The 16,879-nt window shown below is 38.4% G+C and overlaps 2 protein-coding genes across 4 annotated transcripts in view; one reads left to right on the top strand and one right to left on the bottom strand.

Moving 5' to 3' along the window:
* The window catches only part of slco3a1a (solute carrier organic anion transporter family member 3A1a), a 132,766-nt gene that overhangs the window by 62,764 nt on the left and 53,123 nt on the right, over nucleotides 1-16,879 (top strand). For 2 of the 3 annotated variants that reach the window (XM_074678301.1, XM_074678300.1), the window contains exon 3: nucleotides 2,436-2,501. The exons of the other annotated variant lie outside the window; for it this stretch is intronic. In XM_074678301.1, the coding sequence (XP_074534402.1) occupies nucleotides 2,436-2,501 (66 nt within the window). The remainder of the gene's footprint in view (nucleotides 1-2,435; nucleotides 2,502-16,879) is intronic. 3 annotated transcript variants of the gene reach the window in all.
* Nucleotides 10,672-12,555, bottom strand: LOC141796809 (ras-related and estrogen-regulated growth inhibitor-like protein). Its single transcript, XM_074678080.1, has 4 exons — nucleotides 12,442-12,555; nucleotides 12,302-12,355; nucleotides 12,126-12,202; nucleotides 10,672-11,580 (listed from the first exon to the last, which is right to left on the bottom strand). Exons 1-4 carry the CDS (start codon nucleotides 12,488-12,490, stop codon nucleotides 11,155-11,157), a joined length of 606 nt encoding a protein of 201 aa, XP_074534181.1. The 5' UTR covers nucleotides 12,491-12,555; the 3' UTR covers nucleotides 10,672-11,154.

The raw sequence follows: 16,879 nt of genomic DNA, 5'->3' as shown, positions 1-16,879 counted from the left end.
AAACTTGACTGTCTTCTAACATGGTTCTCATGTAATGTTAGACATTTCCATTTTTAAGGAATATCAATCTTTTTCTTCAGCTTTCTTCATTATGCATAACAAAATTTATGCTGACATCAGCAGGTGTGATTGTATAATTTGACTGTGTTCAGCATTTCACAGTAACAAAATGTTAAACTTAAAGCTATCGTACATTAACTTCAGAGGGACATCACAATAAAGGTTTTTATGCTGACTTAAAGCACTTTGCGTTTTGCAGAGACACACAACTGAACTTAGTTCTGCCAGAGATGCGTTTTTCCTGAATGGGATTATCAAAGTATTGTCACTGTGACACAGTAAGGACGTCTTTAGTCTCTGTTTTACAGCTTTATGTTCTGCACCCACACGTCTTCACTCTCTGTGTAATTCTATAAATCCCAGCTGCTCTTTCTTTTGCTGCTTTTGCGTGAAGCTTTGAGTGAAGCCCTGTTCTTTATCAAAAAATATTAAAATATTGAAGATTTGACACTTTATTTCAGACACACTGGATAGTAGTTACTAAAATACGTCAATCTGGGCCAAAGTGACCATCTTTCAACCAAATCCCAATTCCAATGCACTGAATGCCCCAAAAGCATGTATCCTATTCCCTGAACATATAATCCATCACACAAAAGCGGGACTCCTGCCATCAGGACCAAACCAATTGAATGTGAAAAGCTGCAACAGAAGTGTAAACAGAGCTGTAGCACTGCGGCCACATTTGAATGCAGAACCAATGTTTTCCTCTGCAATTACCTTCAATCCACACTTGTTTGCGACTCTCGGCTTCCCACAGCAGAGTGCAGTAATCAGTATGCCAATATACTCCACCATATGTGGCATCTTGCCTCTCAACTGACACTCTGGCCCTTGGGAAATGAGTCTCGAACAGATCTGCTTCAATTCAACATGAACCCAAAATTCAAATGGGTGCAATTTAGAAACATGAAGGCCTCAGTGTTACTAATTACCCGAATGCAGGGCATGTAGCTAAACATGCTAAACAATTGAAATGAAACAAATCAGCTTTAACTGTTTCATTAAAAAGATTGGTGAAACAATGTTTGTGATAAATGGATTTATTTCAGATGTCAGACATCTTGACTTAAGAAGATATTAAAAGTCAATAATATAGAGTCAAATATATAGATATTGAATTAACCCTTAAAAACAAGTCAACTTAAGGATGCTATGAGGAGGATCTGTTGTTAATGCACTGCCTTGCCACCTTCTGGCCTGGAGTCTCAGGTACACTGTCTGCTCTTCTGTCCTTTTGCTGTCTGACGGTAAGGTTTCTGTGTCCACCATCACTACAAATTAATCAAAGAAATCATTTTCAGCAAAGAAAAACACGGATCTCCCTTCTCACTAATAAACTTTGTCAGCTGGCATGGTGTTGTCATAGAGACAACCCTGCTCGACCCGATGGGGAAACTAAGAAGTAGGATTTTTAAATATCCTGTAACCTGTTATATTGGCGCTGATAATCTCATTTTGAAGTTTGGATCATTATTAGGCATATATATCTGGAAGGTGTACTTTTTAAGATCACTTAGAAAGTCCTCACAACCCCTTTAAATGAAGACTGATACTAACAGACAAAAGAGGATAAATTTACAGCTAAGTGTCCATATTTTTATATGGCTACAGCTGCCCTCCTGTGGTTATGTGTAGAAATGCAATGCCTCAAGTCTAAACAGAATTCATAGATTAAATTATTTTCTTTCATTTATATTGATCTGACAGCTGGTACAACACACAAAAAGATTTTTTTTTTGGTCTGATATTTTTGTTTAATACACATTAGAAAAAAACAAACAAACAAAAAACAAACAAACAAAATAATAACTGGATTACAAAAACCTGAGTAAGACTTTCTGTCTTAGTAAGCACCTTTGCTTTTCTTTCCTCTTGAATAACACTATTTCTAAGAGAAAAAGCACCTTGTGATGATAATGAACATTTTTTAATTTTCAATTTGACTATATCCTACAACCACAGGACGACACTCAGGTGTGCAGCTGCTTCAGCCCCCTCACACATTTAACACCATTACAACAAACAGAGCAGAAAAGGTGCACGAAGCCTGCTTTACATGAAAATTATGACATTTTGTAAAACTTTTTAAGGAATTTTCCTCCTTTGAGTCAGTTGAGACTGTCCCAGTACCACACTCATACAATATGAGTTAAAGTCAGTTTGACAGAGTCAGGCAGCAGTTCTTCCTCTTCTTTTTCATATTAATCTTCTCATCACACTTTCAACTGAAAACAATATGAAGGTATTTCCAAAACGAGAATTCCATCAGTAAAATTTAAATTAATCACAAACCACAGTCCCTTTAATTCCATCAAACTTTGATCACATTGAGCTCCAACATTATCTTTTATTCCATTATCTCTTTTTATCAGGTTTCAAGGTTTACTGCTACACTGCTGATGATGACTGATGAATTTCTCACTCCTCCTGTCACAGAGGTAACTGCTCTTTTCCCTTGTCTGTCACACATTTCCTGCTTTTCACATTGTTGACTGCATTCTGCTCATTCAACTGAAAAATTAGTTTTGACTTGCTAATAGCGCTCTGAATTTAAATTATTAGCATCTTGATATCAAATCTCAAGACAAAGCAGGGATCTTCATTATACCATAGCGTTATCTTGATGCAGTGTTCCTCCAGGGTCACTCAAGGTTCTGTGTTGGCTTATGGTTAGCTGTGTGTTAGTGTGACAATGATTGTATATTTATATTAAACCACGTTTCCATTTCCTTTGATTGTAAAATGTGACACTGTAGTATCACCCCTATGATACTGGAACAGATGCTGTTTCCATGGTTTTAACAGTCCACAGCATGTTAAGTTAAAACTTTGAAAATTGTTAATTGGTTGGGGTTTTTTTTTTGGTTACTTGTGGAGTTTGCCTGGTTCCCTCTGAGTTCCTCCAGGTACTATTTTTTCACTCACTTTGTAGACGAGCAGAATCATTTGTCCCCAGGTGTGAGGGTCAGTCAGTCTACAGCACAGCTATAACAATCAGTCAGTTCAAAGGGTAAAGAGCATGAAATTGGTGCCAGTGCCCAGCAGCTAATGGAATTGAACTGAAACAGCTTCAAATACAACTGTGCATGTGCCTTATTATTAAGTATGCATACTTATATTTAAAAATCTTTCTAGCCCCTGTCATGCATTAACAGTCGACTCAACACCTCACTGTGCAGAAATCTTGGGTAATACAATCAATGGCATTCTTCACATTCGCTTCACATTCCCTGTAACTCCCCTTCAGCAGCATAATCCAGAGTATGAATTTCAAACAAAGGAGCTGTTACACAATCTTGAACCCTTGCTGTGAGGCAAGCCTGGCTGTCAGCCAGTGTTAAGATGTATAGACACACCAAGACCTCATGCACCTGCTGTGTGAAGTTTGCATTTAAACTTGAAGTTATGTAAGAGTTTATAATCCAGGCTTAAAGCACCATGACATTGATGAAATTTTTCCCTTTAGCTGTGTACTTTATATAGGAATTCATTTCTCTGTCAACTACAACAATGATCCCTGATAAAGAAATTTATTGCAACAGTTTCTGCAATATTAGGAAAATCTAACTTGTGATTTGTCACGTCAACTTTTTTGTACTTTTGGTGTTGTGTGTTTTATAGATACTTAGATTTCTTGATATTTCTCTTGTGATTGTTCCTACTTTTTACACAATTTTGCCAAATTTATTTAAGCTCTAACATATATTTTTATCATAAAGCTATAGTTATTGTTTGCTGTACTTGAATATTTTCTATACTTCCTCCGAACTCTGATTATTAACATTTTTTTTTATCAATAAGATATCTTAAATAAATGTATGGATCTGTTGGGGTTTAAACATTACTTGGAAACTTTTGTGGTTTTTAAGTTTTGAAACTTCAAAGTTATGAGATGCTAACAGTACAGGGGAGTTGTTTTCATTATAGCTTTCAAAAAATGTTTTATGTTGCCTCCAAAATTTGTTTTGACACTATAAGCAGAAATAAGAAAGTCAGGCTATAAATGACAAAAACCTTCCTATCAAATGCTGCAACCTCTGCTACAGACATCTTATGAGTGAAATATTTATACACATTAAAATGGTCCATGGTGACATAAAAAGAAAAATTAAGGTCAAATTAACCAGCACACACCTCATGAGGTTTTTTTTTTTTCTTCAGATAACAGATTGTAAGGTGAAAAAACAGTTTGGGAGCTTTTTTCTCCAGGCTTATGTGTAACTCTGTAAACACCTGCTACCATTTTATGCAGACGGTGTCTGTTACAAAGAAGAGCATCCATTCAAGCACCCATTCAAGCACCCATTATGATGGGATGAGTCACTCATCCTTGTGCCTAATTTAATATACTGCCTCACGTGTGAAGATCTGTTTACTTCTCCTCCATGTGAACCCATGTGAGAGGAAATGTTTCAAAACCCAATCACCCATCTTGTATTAGATCAAGGCATTATTAGCTCTGCCCTGCAGACATGACTTCTCTGCAGTCAGTGAAGTATTAGATTATCAAGGGCTCAGACAAAAAATTATCCCCCTCATATGTGGGATCTTGTTAATTATGACACATTAAGTAGCTTAATCCAAATTATACATTGCTCATTTTACTGGTTGTCCCTGATAGGAGAGATGTTTCAAATAATCCACTTTTGATCAGCACTTTTCAACGTGATGTGAGATTATTGTAGCAGCACAGTGTTGGTCTAGACTCAAAAGACTCCAGGAAAGGGGTCAGTGACTGTGACATCTTATGAATGTCTCAGCTGCTCTCTTGTGCAAGACTCCCAAGCATTTATGTCAACATCCACACACCAAAGGTGCTGGATCCTGTACCTGAAACATTGATTTTATTTGTTCTCATTAACAGGGTATACACAGAGCATTTTACATCTTGTTCAAATAAACCTTAACCTTCTGCCACAGGTTAAGGTTTAAAAAAACATATGACAGTGATGTCAGGAAAAGGCATTTGTGTTCAAAAGACTCAAAAGTAATTGCAAAGCCACTGTTTGGTTCAAAGCTCAGAATTTGTACTAAGTGCTGGTGAACTTTGCCCTTTCCCTGCAGAGTATTAAGTCATGGTTGCTGTGTGGGCACACCAGGACCTTATTTGGAAAGCTGCTGAGCTGTGGAGCGCTGCAGGGGGTCTTTCAGTCTTTGCAGGGGAGCTCACTAAAGGGAAAAGTACAGGAGCAAAGGGATAGCTGGAATATTTTAACGGTTAACACATTTTTCGATTAAATCTGTGTAACCAAAAGGCTCATTGCGCATATTAGTTTGCTTTGCAGTCAACACATTCCAGACCCCCCAGGTCTAAACCCTGTATTTGAAAACCTAAAGTCATTGTCACATTCACAAAGCCTGTAAGGCTTTCAGGTAGGAGCCCAGGTGAGCCTGCCTCTGCAGCTGAAACATAGGACTTTGGGTTCTCGCTGATATGGTCAAAACTCAGAGCTTAATGTCCAAAATACAAAAATTGATTTTGTAAATTAGCCATTTCGAGATAAACAACTGTTGTCTTGCTAATATTAAAGAGAAGAGAAGAAAAATCAAATTGTATGAGTTTTTAATCCTAAATTACAGAAAAGATCTCCTATATTTACACTTACATCAACCAAAAGAGTGAATGTTCTGAGAAAGTACAAATGTGAAGGTGACAGAGTTGCCAACAGCTAAAAAGTTAAGAAAAGTTAGCATGTGGTGGGTTGTGTATTTATTAATTTTTATTCCTTAAAATACAATTATCCCCCTCTTTCCTTATTGTGCAACCAGGGCTTGACATTAACTTTTTTGCTCACCAGCCACTGTGGCTAGTGGTATCCCTGAGTTACTGGCCACTCAGTATTTTCACTGCCACAATTTGTTTATGTTTAATATGATTAAAGCCGATGACGACATGCTAAAGTTTATTTAAAAAAGATTTACAACCTCTTTAAATATAAATGACCCCTATGCACACTCAAAACAAGACTACATCACTGTTAAAATCCACAGGTCCTTAATCAGGTATTCAGCTCTGATAAAGTTGTGTGTAACATTGTGCTCCTTTCATATTAAATTTGCAGTCTATTAAGACATAGTAATTAAAATAGTAGTTTGTTATTGCTTATAATAAAATGGCAAAGGGGATTAATTGAACTGATAAAAACTCAGCAAGAGACACTGTCTGCTTAAATATTTATTAATGATTGTAATCGTAAAATCATTTCTTTTTTCATGAGAATGACAATGAAGGAGAGGTAAATTGAATTTCCTCAGAACTTTCATCATCAGAATCATCTTTTTGCTTGTCTCTCTGCTTAATGTTTGAGATAAAATTCAACCCGCCAAAGTGGCCAGTGGGAGCGGCGGTGAACCAACCACTGCCCAAATCCACCCGCATTTGGCCGGTTGGCCGGTGTTCATGTCAAGCCCTGTGTGCAACTACCCTGCTAACTTCAGCTTATAGTAGATGGGTCATGCACATTGAGCGCAGTGGCCACAGGTGAACAGGGAGGAAGGTAAGCCATCCATTCATCTCATCCTTGGTGAAATGGAAGTGTAAAAATATAAGATGCTTTATTACAAGAGGTGACACAGTAAATACAGGTTTTGTTTTCTTTATGCTAGCAGAGTCCCTCTGTTTCCACCTGGATGCCAGGCTAGATTAGTTAGCCCCTCAGCAGCAGTTTTAGCAGATTAGATTAAAAAAACCTTGAAGTTCACAGTTTCCTTTGCTAGCTTAAAAAAAGGGCTAAAAGAGATGGACGATCTTTCAAGTAAGATTCTACATAATGAACTTAATTTATTAATGATTTAATTAAATGAGTAATTGTGAAAATATTCATGAGAAAATCCTGATAAAGCTACAAACCTAGCTTAATGTGCCATACTAGCTTTTACCCCTGTTCCTAATGGCAGTGGTATTGAGTAGATTTCAAGTGTTTCCAGTGTCATCATTTTTTCTTGTGGTCTAGCTGCTAAAGGAAACTGGATAAATAGTTAATTGTTATGATATCTGACATTCTTTGATGTTAATCAGATCAAAGGAAGTTATCAAAAAGAGTTTTTAGGACTTAATGGGAACTATCATCTCTGCCTTTTTCTCACGTGCGCTGTTTCTGCTCCCTGAAGAAAAGAACATCCAAATGCTGATTTATTAATTTTTATTATCAAATTGACCTGATCTTTCATGTTATACTGCTCCAGACATTTTAAAATCCAGACCCAGTCACGTGTAGCACAGAGGTTTAATTCAATCAACTCACTGCTACTTTCACCTTCTTTAATTTGGTTCTCTTTCTGTGTTTACCCACCTCGTGCACTTGCTGACCTCCTAGTCCCCTTATTCTTTTATGTTGCTTACCCCATAATGAAATCAGGCCCGCTTGTATTCAATAAGGTAAAGACAATGAGATTTTCTCCGTGCAGTTATGTGTGCTGCCAGCCTAACAGGAAACTCAGTGCTGTGCACGTGTCGGCTTGAAAATAAAGTGTATCTGTTTCTCTAAAAGAAAAATTGATTTATGGTTTGATATGTTTCATTTTCTAGCAACGATACTCATATTTCATATTTTTGCTCATATTTTGCTCATGGAAAAATATTCTGAATATTTTTGCACTTTTTTATTCTCTGGAGGATACTGCTTCTGCATTTACTCATTTCTGTATTCTGTCAGTGATTTTGACTCTAAACTTTCAGACACGGTCCAGTGGTAAAGTTAATACCTGACTAAACACTGAGTGTAGTGTTTGCAAGTATGCAAACTAAAAGTGTTTGAACACCAGCTGAACTTAACCCTCGTCTTTATGGCTTCCTGGGTTTCGATCTGCTTGAAGGGTTATTGCTAGATAACCGAATCAAGCTGAAAACTTGCGGTTAAAAGTTTAGTTTGAATGCAGTTAAAGTTACTTCAGTGTAAAACAGAAGACAATATAGGAGGACAGATAGCTTCTTAAAGACTCTGGAAATAATAATTTAAAAAAAAACGGGTACATCAAGTATCAAAGTGGAAATTCTTATTAAGATTCTTCTTTGATGTCAGTGAAAATAGACCTAAAAGCCGTTCAGATCATTTTTTCTGACAGTGTTGTCACAGCAGATTTCTTAACTTCAGCTCAGCGAGACACATCAACAGCACGAGACGATTAGAGATAGATAACTTTTAAGTAAGCCCATACACCACAATTGTTTTTTAAAATCATATTTTTAAGAAAGGGATAAATAGTGGTTGTTCAGAGAAGAGACCTAACAAGGGGAGACAAGACTCTGACATGAAGTGAGGTGATACGTTTGGAAGATTAATGAAAAAGGTGAGGATTACAGTGGTGTCTGTGGTAAGGGGTAATAGCTATGTGCTCTAAGGGTTCCCAAGACCACTGCTTCACCTGTGCCCCTTTTGTAGCATTTACATACCCATTTACCCAAAGTGGGACTTGTGGTGTTTGTGCACTAAAAATAACATAAGTAAAATGACTTGGCACCTCAAACAGAGTGGTCATCTCATGTTTTATCTGAGTCTTGGCTGACAGCAGAGAAGCTTGTACTATTTGAGTCTCTTTTGAAAAGAAGTAAGTCTCCATTCTGGCACATGTTTTCATCTGTATTTGAATTGGAAAGTAGTGACATAGTGTAGACATTTTGTGTAATTAAGCTCCTCCTGATGGATTATATGTTTGATAAAAAGGATGACTTTGTTATTCTTCATCAATTGCTATTCTTTTATCACCTTACATGCTTAGAGTAGGGTGTGTGAGGGGACTTGAAGTCTGCAACCTCATCACTAGATGCCACTTAATCCTACTCTCTCAGTTGTTCCACAGATACACAAAGTGAAGCTTTTGTTGATCTGTTTTAATGGAGCATTAAGAGTAGCATGCCCAGTAATTATCTCTTAAGAGTGAGTGACGTAAACATCACCCGTGGGCTGAGCATCACTTACCAAAAATCAGATGTGGACTACAGTTTGAAGACACTCAGCCAAAGAGTGACATAAAATGCATTTAGTGTTTTATGCTGTTTTCTCTCATTCAAACTGCCTGCATACGTTTCTTTTTTTAATCAAGGCTTTATGCATGTCACATGCTATCAAAGAGCTTTTTTTTTTTTTTCTACCACGCGTGGAAAACAAATACCAGCCAAGTGAAAGGTACATTTCTTTTCTGGACCTTTGATTTGGATGCTAATTAATATGCAAATGCTTTATTCTATCGTGTAAGGCTTACAAATGTATCTACCTGGGAACTGGTTCAGAGCAGGCGACCTGTGCACAGAGGCTCCAGTTCTTGTCTCACTGGCTGGAGGATCAATACCTGTTCCTGACATGATTTAGTGCATATCATCCAAGCTGTCCCATCAAACCAAGGGGAAAGATGCCAAAAATCACAACAAACAGAAGCTCATTTTTCTCACTAAGTTGCAGCAAAACAGTATCATATCCCATTTGCAGTATGATATAACCAGGTTATCTCATCTTTTGAGTAAACTGTAAGGTTGGCACATCTCATGTTTGTCAAAGTTTATGTTTATATGTATAAATAGCGTTCTGTTCAATGAATGTGACAATGTCATCTTGGTAGCACAGGAGAAATAACAGTGTAGCTGTAGGCAGCTCTTGCAGGTGAAACCTCTTTGTCAGGTTTGTTCTCGGTTCTGTTGCACAGCAGCCCCGCCAGATTAAAGACTGTGACAAGGGCCTGTTGCGCCAGACTGCCCCAGTCTGACTTTGTTAACCTGTGGCTTGTTCCTGTCAGATTCTTCATATAGCAGAAAAGAAAAGGAAAATGGAGGAACCAGCACTAGCTTACTTGCCATTTGCCCTACCATGCTGCTTCCGTATTAAGCGCTAAGCTTGACATCTTCTTTACACTTGATGACAGAGGGATGAAGGGAGAAGCAGAGGAATAGACTTTTCTGTTACCTAACACTGAGGGTCACATCAAGTTTACTGGAGCAGGCCAGCCAAAAATTAGAAAAATGTCTCTCAGTTTTAGAGAGGACTAGATGAACTCTCACGTAAGAAGAACTGGATGGGATGTCAGGGCTGAATTGAAGTACTTGGGATCTTTTAGCCAATATGTGTGGAAAATTCTCAACACATTATTTATTCATTTAATAGACCTTTATTTAAGCCTATATTGTTACTTTTCCCAAACTTGAATAATGACGACTTATAAGTAAGTGATTTTGCAGTTATATGTGCACAAACATTAGGAGAAATATATGATACCTGGATCATTTTTGATGTGACAAAATTGAACCAAATGGTAAAAGTCAGTTATTTCAAATTATGAACATGACATTGTAAGATAGTTGGTTACACATATTGGTAATACTCTGCAATGAGAATGTTGTTTGCACCAATTAAAGATCTTCACACTCTGTTTATTCTGAAGTTGGTGGGTTGGAGTTCTGACAGGAAGTGTGAAGGTTGTTGACAGGAAGTAAAAAGGACATGGTATGGAGTCAAAACAAACAAACACGCATGTATGGACGGTTAAAGCTTTATTACAGTAAGATATCACAACTTCTCTTAATTTCCAGAATCAATTAATCAACAGCTCTTAATTGTAAAAAAACACTTTGCTTTACATTATACCAATTTGAATAAATACAATTGTGTTTTACCTAAGAGTTAACTTTGAAATCATGTAAGGCAAACATTTTTACCACAATAAAAATGTTGCACCTGTGAATTTTAGAGCTTTAGTTTTATAATTTTCTTTTGTCATCTTCAACAGTAAGAGCACATTTATTTTGTGCAAAGATTTTCTCCAATATGAAGCCATGGCTTGTGTTTAAAGCTGTAAAAAGTGCATACTTTGTTGCTCACCGTAGTCAATGATCTGTTAGCTCAGTATTGCGACAAAAAGAACTACACTTCATCAGTCTTGTGTTCTCTGAAGTACAACCAAGTTCAAAACCTGTCCTAAGAAAACATTTCTGTGACTCTGTTTTGGGATCATGTCTCCTGAAGCTGTATGGCTCTTTTCTTCTTTGGAGTCCGTGCGCACTTCAAGCATCTGCATCAGGAGGCTTGTGATACACTGATATGTGTCACTTCCAGCAGACTGGTATCCATCTGAGATTCAGAGAACTCCCTCCTCTGTCTCTGTCTAGAAGGAGTCTGTGCGTCTCCTGGCGAACACTGCAGACATGCTTTTCACTATTCCTTTGAGCCCTAAAGGTCTCTTTATAGTCAGCTTAGCATCCTTCATCCTATCCACCAGCCCATGAAACACCACGAGCACACTGTGGTAGTTCTCCGCTGCCGACACCTCGTAGAAGAGGCAGTCTGTTTTAAGAGCGAGCAGCTGGCCCTCCTCGCTCAGCACTGTCCTCCTGTGGTGCAGGTCCCTCTTATTACCCACAATCACTATGGGCACTTTGTCTGCGTTCAGGTAGTCTTTTGTGGACTTGATGGTCTGAATGATCCTGCTGACGGTGTTGAAACTGGCTCTGTCACAGATGCTGTACACAACAATGAAGCCGTCTGCCCACTGGATCTTCTTGTCAAAGAGTGATGTCTCTACTGACAAATCCTGTAAGATCACACATTTTAGATCCCAGGGGGAAAAGTGTAAAGATATTGTAGTTAATTTCTTTCATTTTATGTGACTTTGCAATAAATTCTCCAACTTCACTTTGTGTTATATCAGATAATTTAGAATTGGACAGCTGACAGCCTGGAGGTCATAATGAGCAGTTGGCTCACATCATTGCCATAACTCAGTAATTAGGAGATTTATTATATTGTTTGCTAAATTAATAACTGGGAGGGTGCATGAATTTGATTGCTTATTTTACTTAAAATTTTACTTTTAGATATACATGTCAATGAATATAAACTGACACATAGGCCTACAGATATGATTGCCTGTAAATGTAGATAGTGACAAAACAGCATCTTAATATAAATATATTTAAGTATGGAGGAGGTTTGGCCTACACATTCAATATTTCAGACATTTTTTTCTACTTTCACTTAAGTTTGACAACCTTTAATTTTGATGGAAAAACAGTATTGGCACAAACTGTGATTCTATCAGTGCGACGGTACCAGCAGAATAAATATAGCTTGTCATACCTCACAGTAAGGTGAATCCCAAACATTAAGATTGATTTCTCGTCCGCTGATCTCAAAGTTGTGACCGTAGATAGATTCTGCAAAATAGAGTTCAGTCACTAAGGAGAAAAACGGAGTTAAACGCTGATTTTTAGTCAAGTTAAAAAAATAAAATAAAATAAAAAAACCTCACTTACCGATGTCTCCATACTCTCCGATGAATCTTCGAGTTAATAGGCGCACAGTAAGCGCTGAGAATCAAAGACATTTAGACTCACATTAGCAACAAATGAAATGTGTAATATTCACTTTTTTCCGCCACAAACAATCTTTTTACCTGATTTCCCGACGCTTTCAGTACCCATCACTGCAATGTTGACATCCATGTTCAGAGAAACAGCTGTGAGGAGCTGCGGGGCTGTGCTCTGCTGTGTCTCCTGCTGCAGGTTCCCAGCGGTTATTACAGGGCAGATCTCAGTGGGCGGGGAAACACATCACCCTCAACAACAACACCAATAATTTTATTATTTCTCCCTCACGTGGTCGAGCTCACGCGCCTCTCAGACTGGGGAAACTGGATGAAAAGAAAACGTGGTGTAGCACGCTGAGTCGATCGAAATGTGTTTCGGTTCACCCGTTTGTTGTCCCATAATATTGATTCAAACTGAATAGAAATGTTTCTGGTAAGTTAGTTTTGTATTGCAGGTTCCTGTTCATGCTTTTTTAGATTGTAAATACTTCTTTTTTGACCTATTTACAATGAAATGACAGTTCCCTTAAAGGGGCTGTGAGGAGTTAGAAAGTGATCTTGAAAAAGGCTCTTTTAGATATATCCCTGACCCTAAACTACACTTTAAAATCAGATTATCAGTGCCAATATTGCTGGTTACAGGTTATTTTAAATTGCTACTTAGCTTCCAGGTTAGGTCGAACAGGACTGGATTGATTTACAGCATGTCTAGTTCTCTATGACAACACCACACCGGCTGACGAAGTTCACAAGTAAGAGGAGATGAAAACAATTTCTATGACTTATTTTACAATGATGGTGGAAGCTGGAGCCTAACTGTCAGACAGAAGAAGGACTGAAGAGCAGAAGAAAGCTGAACAGGAGAGTGATACAGCCTTTAGCGTGGGCTATATCACTTTATAACACAGAGGCTAAACTGTTTGAGATAATGTTCATTTCAATCCACAAGCAGCAGTTATTCTGCAGTGGTCTGTTCAAACTTTAGAGTCTTTCAATAAAATGAAGAGTGAGGTTATGTTAGCTCTGCCTGGTAGATGACTGGCAGGACATAGCTAACCAGGATTTTACTAACATTACACATTACTGACATTTCTTAGAGCACTGGGCTGCCAGCTGCGCTAAATATGAACATCTGCTAAACTACATACAAACTAACAGTGTTTACCTGATGTCACATTAGCCTTCAGATATGCCGGAGTACAGACTTACAATGTCGCTACATATAGCCAGCTACTACAACGTTTGCTTGCTGTTACATTTCAAGCTTTAGCACTTCGTAACTGTATTGAAAACTCCTTACCTTGGCTCGTTGTATCTGATATAAATTGTCTTGAACAAAGAAGATTTGTTTTGATCTGGTCTCCATTAAATTCCAAAACAAACACCCGCCTCGCTAAAAGTAATTGACGACAGTGCACGGGAGACTGGGCCCCAAGGTGGCAAGGGAGTGCAATTAAAACACAACCTTCCTATATCATCTTTAATAAAATTTGAAATTTAACACAAAATAGATGGTCAAAAATCATTTTGCCTACATATTAACCACATTTACATGAAAAAAAAACACAAGATATATACAGTATTTCTGCTCTCATCAACATTACCATCCAATCAACCACTTCAACAGCAGCAACAGCAGAACGCTGTATTGCAAATAAAAGTAAGAGATAATATCTGGCATCAGATGTTTCTGTAGTTGAACTCTCTTTAAGGGTGAGCAGGGGAGGAGACTGATCTCTATGCTATAGTTATAGTTTGCACCTGTTCACTACATTAGCTCACTTGTCACCTGGCTACCAGCTTAATAAATAAACAATGTAAAACATATACTGATTCAAAAGTGAACTTACTGAAATATTAATTAATGCAGAAGTAACTGCAAAGTCTACCATTTTACTCATCACAGTCACTTCACGTTATGAACAGCACAAAGTATCCCTGTTTTTATTGTTGTGGTTTCCAAAACCCTCATCTCTTCTCCTGGAACACTTTGTTTAAGCTGCTGTCTCTTTAAGGACAACAGCCCCACAAAACCCCTTCTCCCTGACTAGCCAGCCCTCTGGAGGTCTGTCAGGGGCAGAACGATGCACAGACCTCGGTGTTTGAGGCCCATCCCTCCAACATGTCATAAACAGTTGGGAGGCCCTTATGGGATGGCATTGTCATTTCAATAACAACAAAAAAAATCTTATGTTGCTAGAACCCTATGTGTGAAAATTTTATTTATTTTGACTGGATGGGCGGACAAAATAAGATAAAAAAGAGCAAGATGCAGAGAAATTGAGACAGAGACAGGCAGAGAGAGGGACATAAAAATATTGGCATCATTAAACTCAACATGCATATTTATAGTCCAGCCAAAAAAGATTGCCATGACAAAATTCTTTAATAACTCCTTGATAAGCAATCACAACTGTTGATAGTGCAAGTGTGACCAATATCAGTAATGTGCAGTTGGAGCCAAGCAGCCTGCAGGGTAGGTGGTGGTCTGTAGCTACTATATCCTTGAGTTAAAGATTTGACAATGTCTGACCACTAAGAGCTTTCAAGGTGAGAAATAGGATTTCAAAATTATTAAAATTCTCAAAACTCCTAGTTACTGTTATTGTTTACTAAATATGTTGTAGTGTTTGTGAACTACTGTACAGTCTCCGGAGACTTAAAATTAGTAGTAGTTGTGAAGGTTAAAGTGCTGGTGGTGGATTTAATTTTACTGTTATTTTTGAAGAACTTTGTGTTTGTCTTTTTTTTCTGCATCATCCATGATGAGAATCTCCCTTTCCCCCACATCCCAAAAGTGCTCTTTTAGATTGAGATCTGGTGACTGTGGAGGCCATTTGAGTACAGTGAACTCATTTTGTCATGTTCAAGAAACCAGCCTGAGATGATTCCAGCTTTAAAACATGGAGCATTATCCTGCTGTAAGTAGCCATCAGAAGATGGGTACACTGTGGTCATAAAGAGGTGAACATGGTCAGCAACAATACTGATGGAAGGCTGTGAATATGCTCAATTGGTACTAAGGGGCCTAAAGTGTGCCAAGAAAATCTCCCCCATACCATTACACCACCAGCGGCCTGAACTGTTGATACAAGGCAGGATGGATCCATGCTTTCATGTTGTTGATGCCAAATTCTGACCCTGCGATCTGGATGTCGCAGCAGAAATCCAGACTTATCAGACCAGGCAACGTTTTTCCAATCTCCAATTCTGGTGAGCCTGTTCCAACTGTAGCCTCAGTTTACTGTTCCTAGCTGACAGGAGTGGAACCTGGAGTGGTCTTCTGCTGCTGTAGCCCATCTGCCTCAAGGTTGGACGTGTTGTGCGTTCAGAGATGCTCTTCTGCAGACCTCGGTTATAACCAGTGGTTATTTGAGTTACTGCTGCCTTTTTATCTGCTCGAACCAGTCTGGCCATTCTCCTCTGACCTCTGGCATCATCAAGGTATTTTCGCCTACAGAACTGCTGCTCACTGGGTATTTTCTCTTTTCAGAGCATTCTCTGTAAACCCTAGGGATGGTTGTGTGTGAAAATCCCAGTAGATCAGCATTTTCTGAAATACACAGACCACCCTGTCTGGCACAAACAACCATGCCACGTTCAAAGTCACATAAACCACCTTTCTTCCCCACACTGATGCTCAGTTTGAACTGCAGCAGATCGTCTTGACCACGTCTACATGCGTAAATGCATTGAGTTGCTGCCATGTGATTGGCTGATTAGAAATTTGCGTTAATGAGCAGTTGGACAGTTGTGCCTAATAAAGTGGCCGGTGAGTGTAAATCTGGTAAAGCAGCATGTGATTTGCAGCTGCAATATCAAACAATGACCAGAAGGGGGAGGTAAATTTCAATAAATGCCTTTGTAACCACATCCGTGTTCTCAGCAGATGACTTTATTTTGCTTCTCAGGGCCAGAAAAGGTAGAGGAGGCATGCTGGATCCTGATTGGCTGAATAGAAACAGGCCCTCACTTAATTGGCTGTTTGTAGAGTTGGACTGTAACACGCGCCTCCCCATGTGCTTTTGTGTGTACATCTCTGTTGGTGTGTGTTTGTGTGTGTGATTTGTCTTTATCCTCTCCAGCTTTAGCTACCCCTCTGTGGGATACAGTTTCCTGATTTAATCAAATTACTCCCAGTAACCTGGTTTCTTGTTTGCATGTAAACATGGAGCTGCAAATAAATCTGTTTTTAAATTACACAAGATCAAGTCAGGTTCAATTTTAACATACAACATTTACTGAAGCACATTTTTTCCCCCCTTTACCTCTGATTTCTTCTCCCATTTCTTGTCTTGTTGTAATGAGACAAGCTCTGCAGAAGCCGAAGCTGCTTATTAAGGCTGCAGCAATAAAACCAGATCACAGAGACCGTTCATCTTATCTCTGATATCATTTCTCTGGCTGTTTTCATGTAAATAAGATTAGTGTGAGGCTCGGAGCTCAGAGAGGATGGGTTTTCAAAGATGTGGTCATCATTGCAGTCACAAAGAGAAGAGTTTTCCAGCTTTAACATCAACATGGA

Source organism: Halichoeres trimaculatus, unplaced genomic scaffold, assembly GCF_033239565.1.
Source record: "Halichoeres trimaculatus isolate MK-OKI-2021-1 unplaced genomic scaffold, fHalTri1.1 fHalTri1_scaffold_10, whole genome shotgun sequence".
NCBI classification, from domain to species: domain Eukaryota; kingdom Metazoa; phylum Chordata; class Actinopteri; order Labriformes; family Labridae; genus Halichoeres; species Halichoeres trimaculatus.
The sequence above is the reverse complement of the archived record's forward strand: the minus strand, read 5'-3'. Positions and strand labels throughout refer to the sequence as shown.

Coding starts and splice junctions, on each gene's coding strand:
- LOC141796809 (XM_074678080.1), bottom strand. CDS start 12,490: ATGGATGTCAACATTGCAGTGATGGGTACTGAAAGCGTCGGGAAATCA. Junction 12,356..12,441: donor TGAAAGCGTCGGGAAATCAG/GTAAAAAGATTG, acceptor TTTGATTCTCAG/CGCTTACTGTGCGCCTATTA. Junction 11,581..12,125: donor GGGATTCACCTTACTGTGAG/GTATGACAAGCT, acceptor GTGATCTTACAG/GATTTGTCAGTAGAGACATC.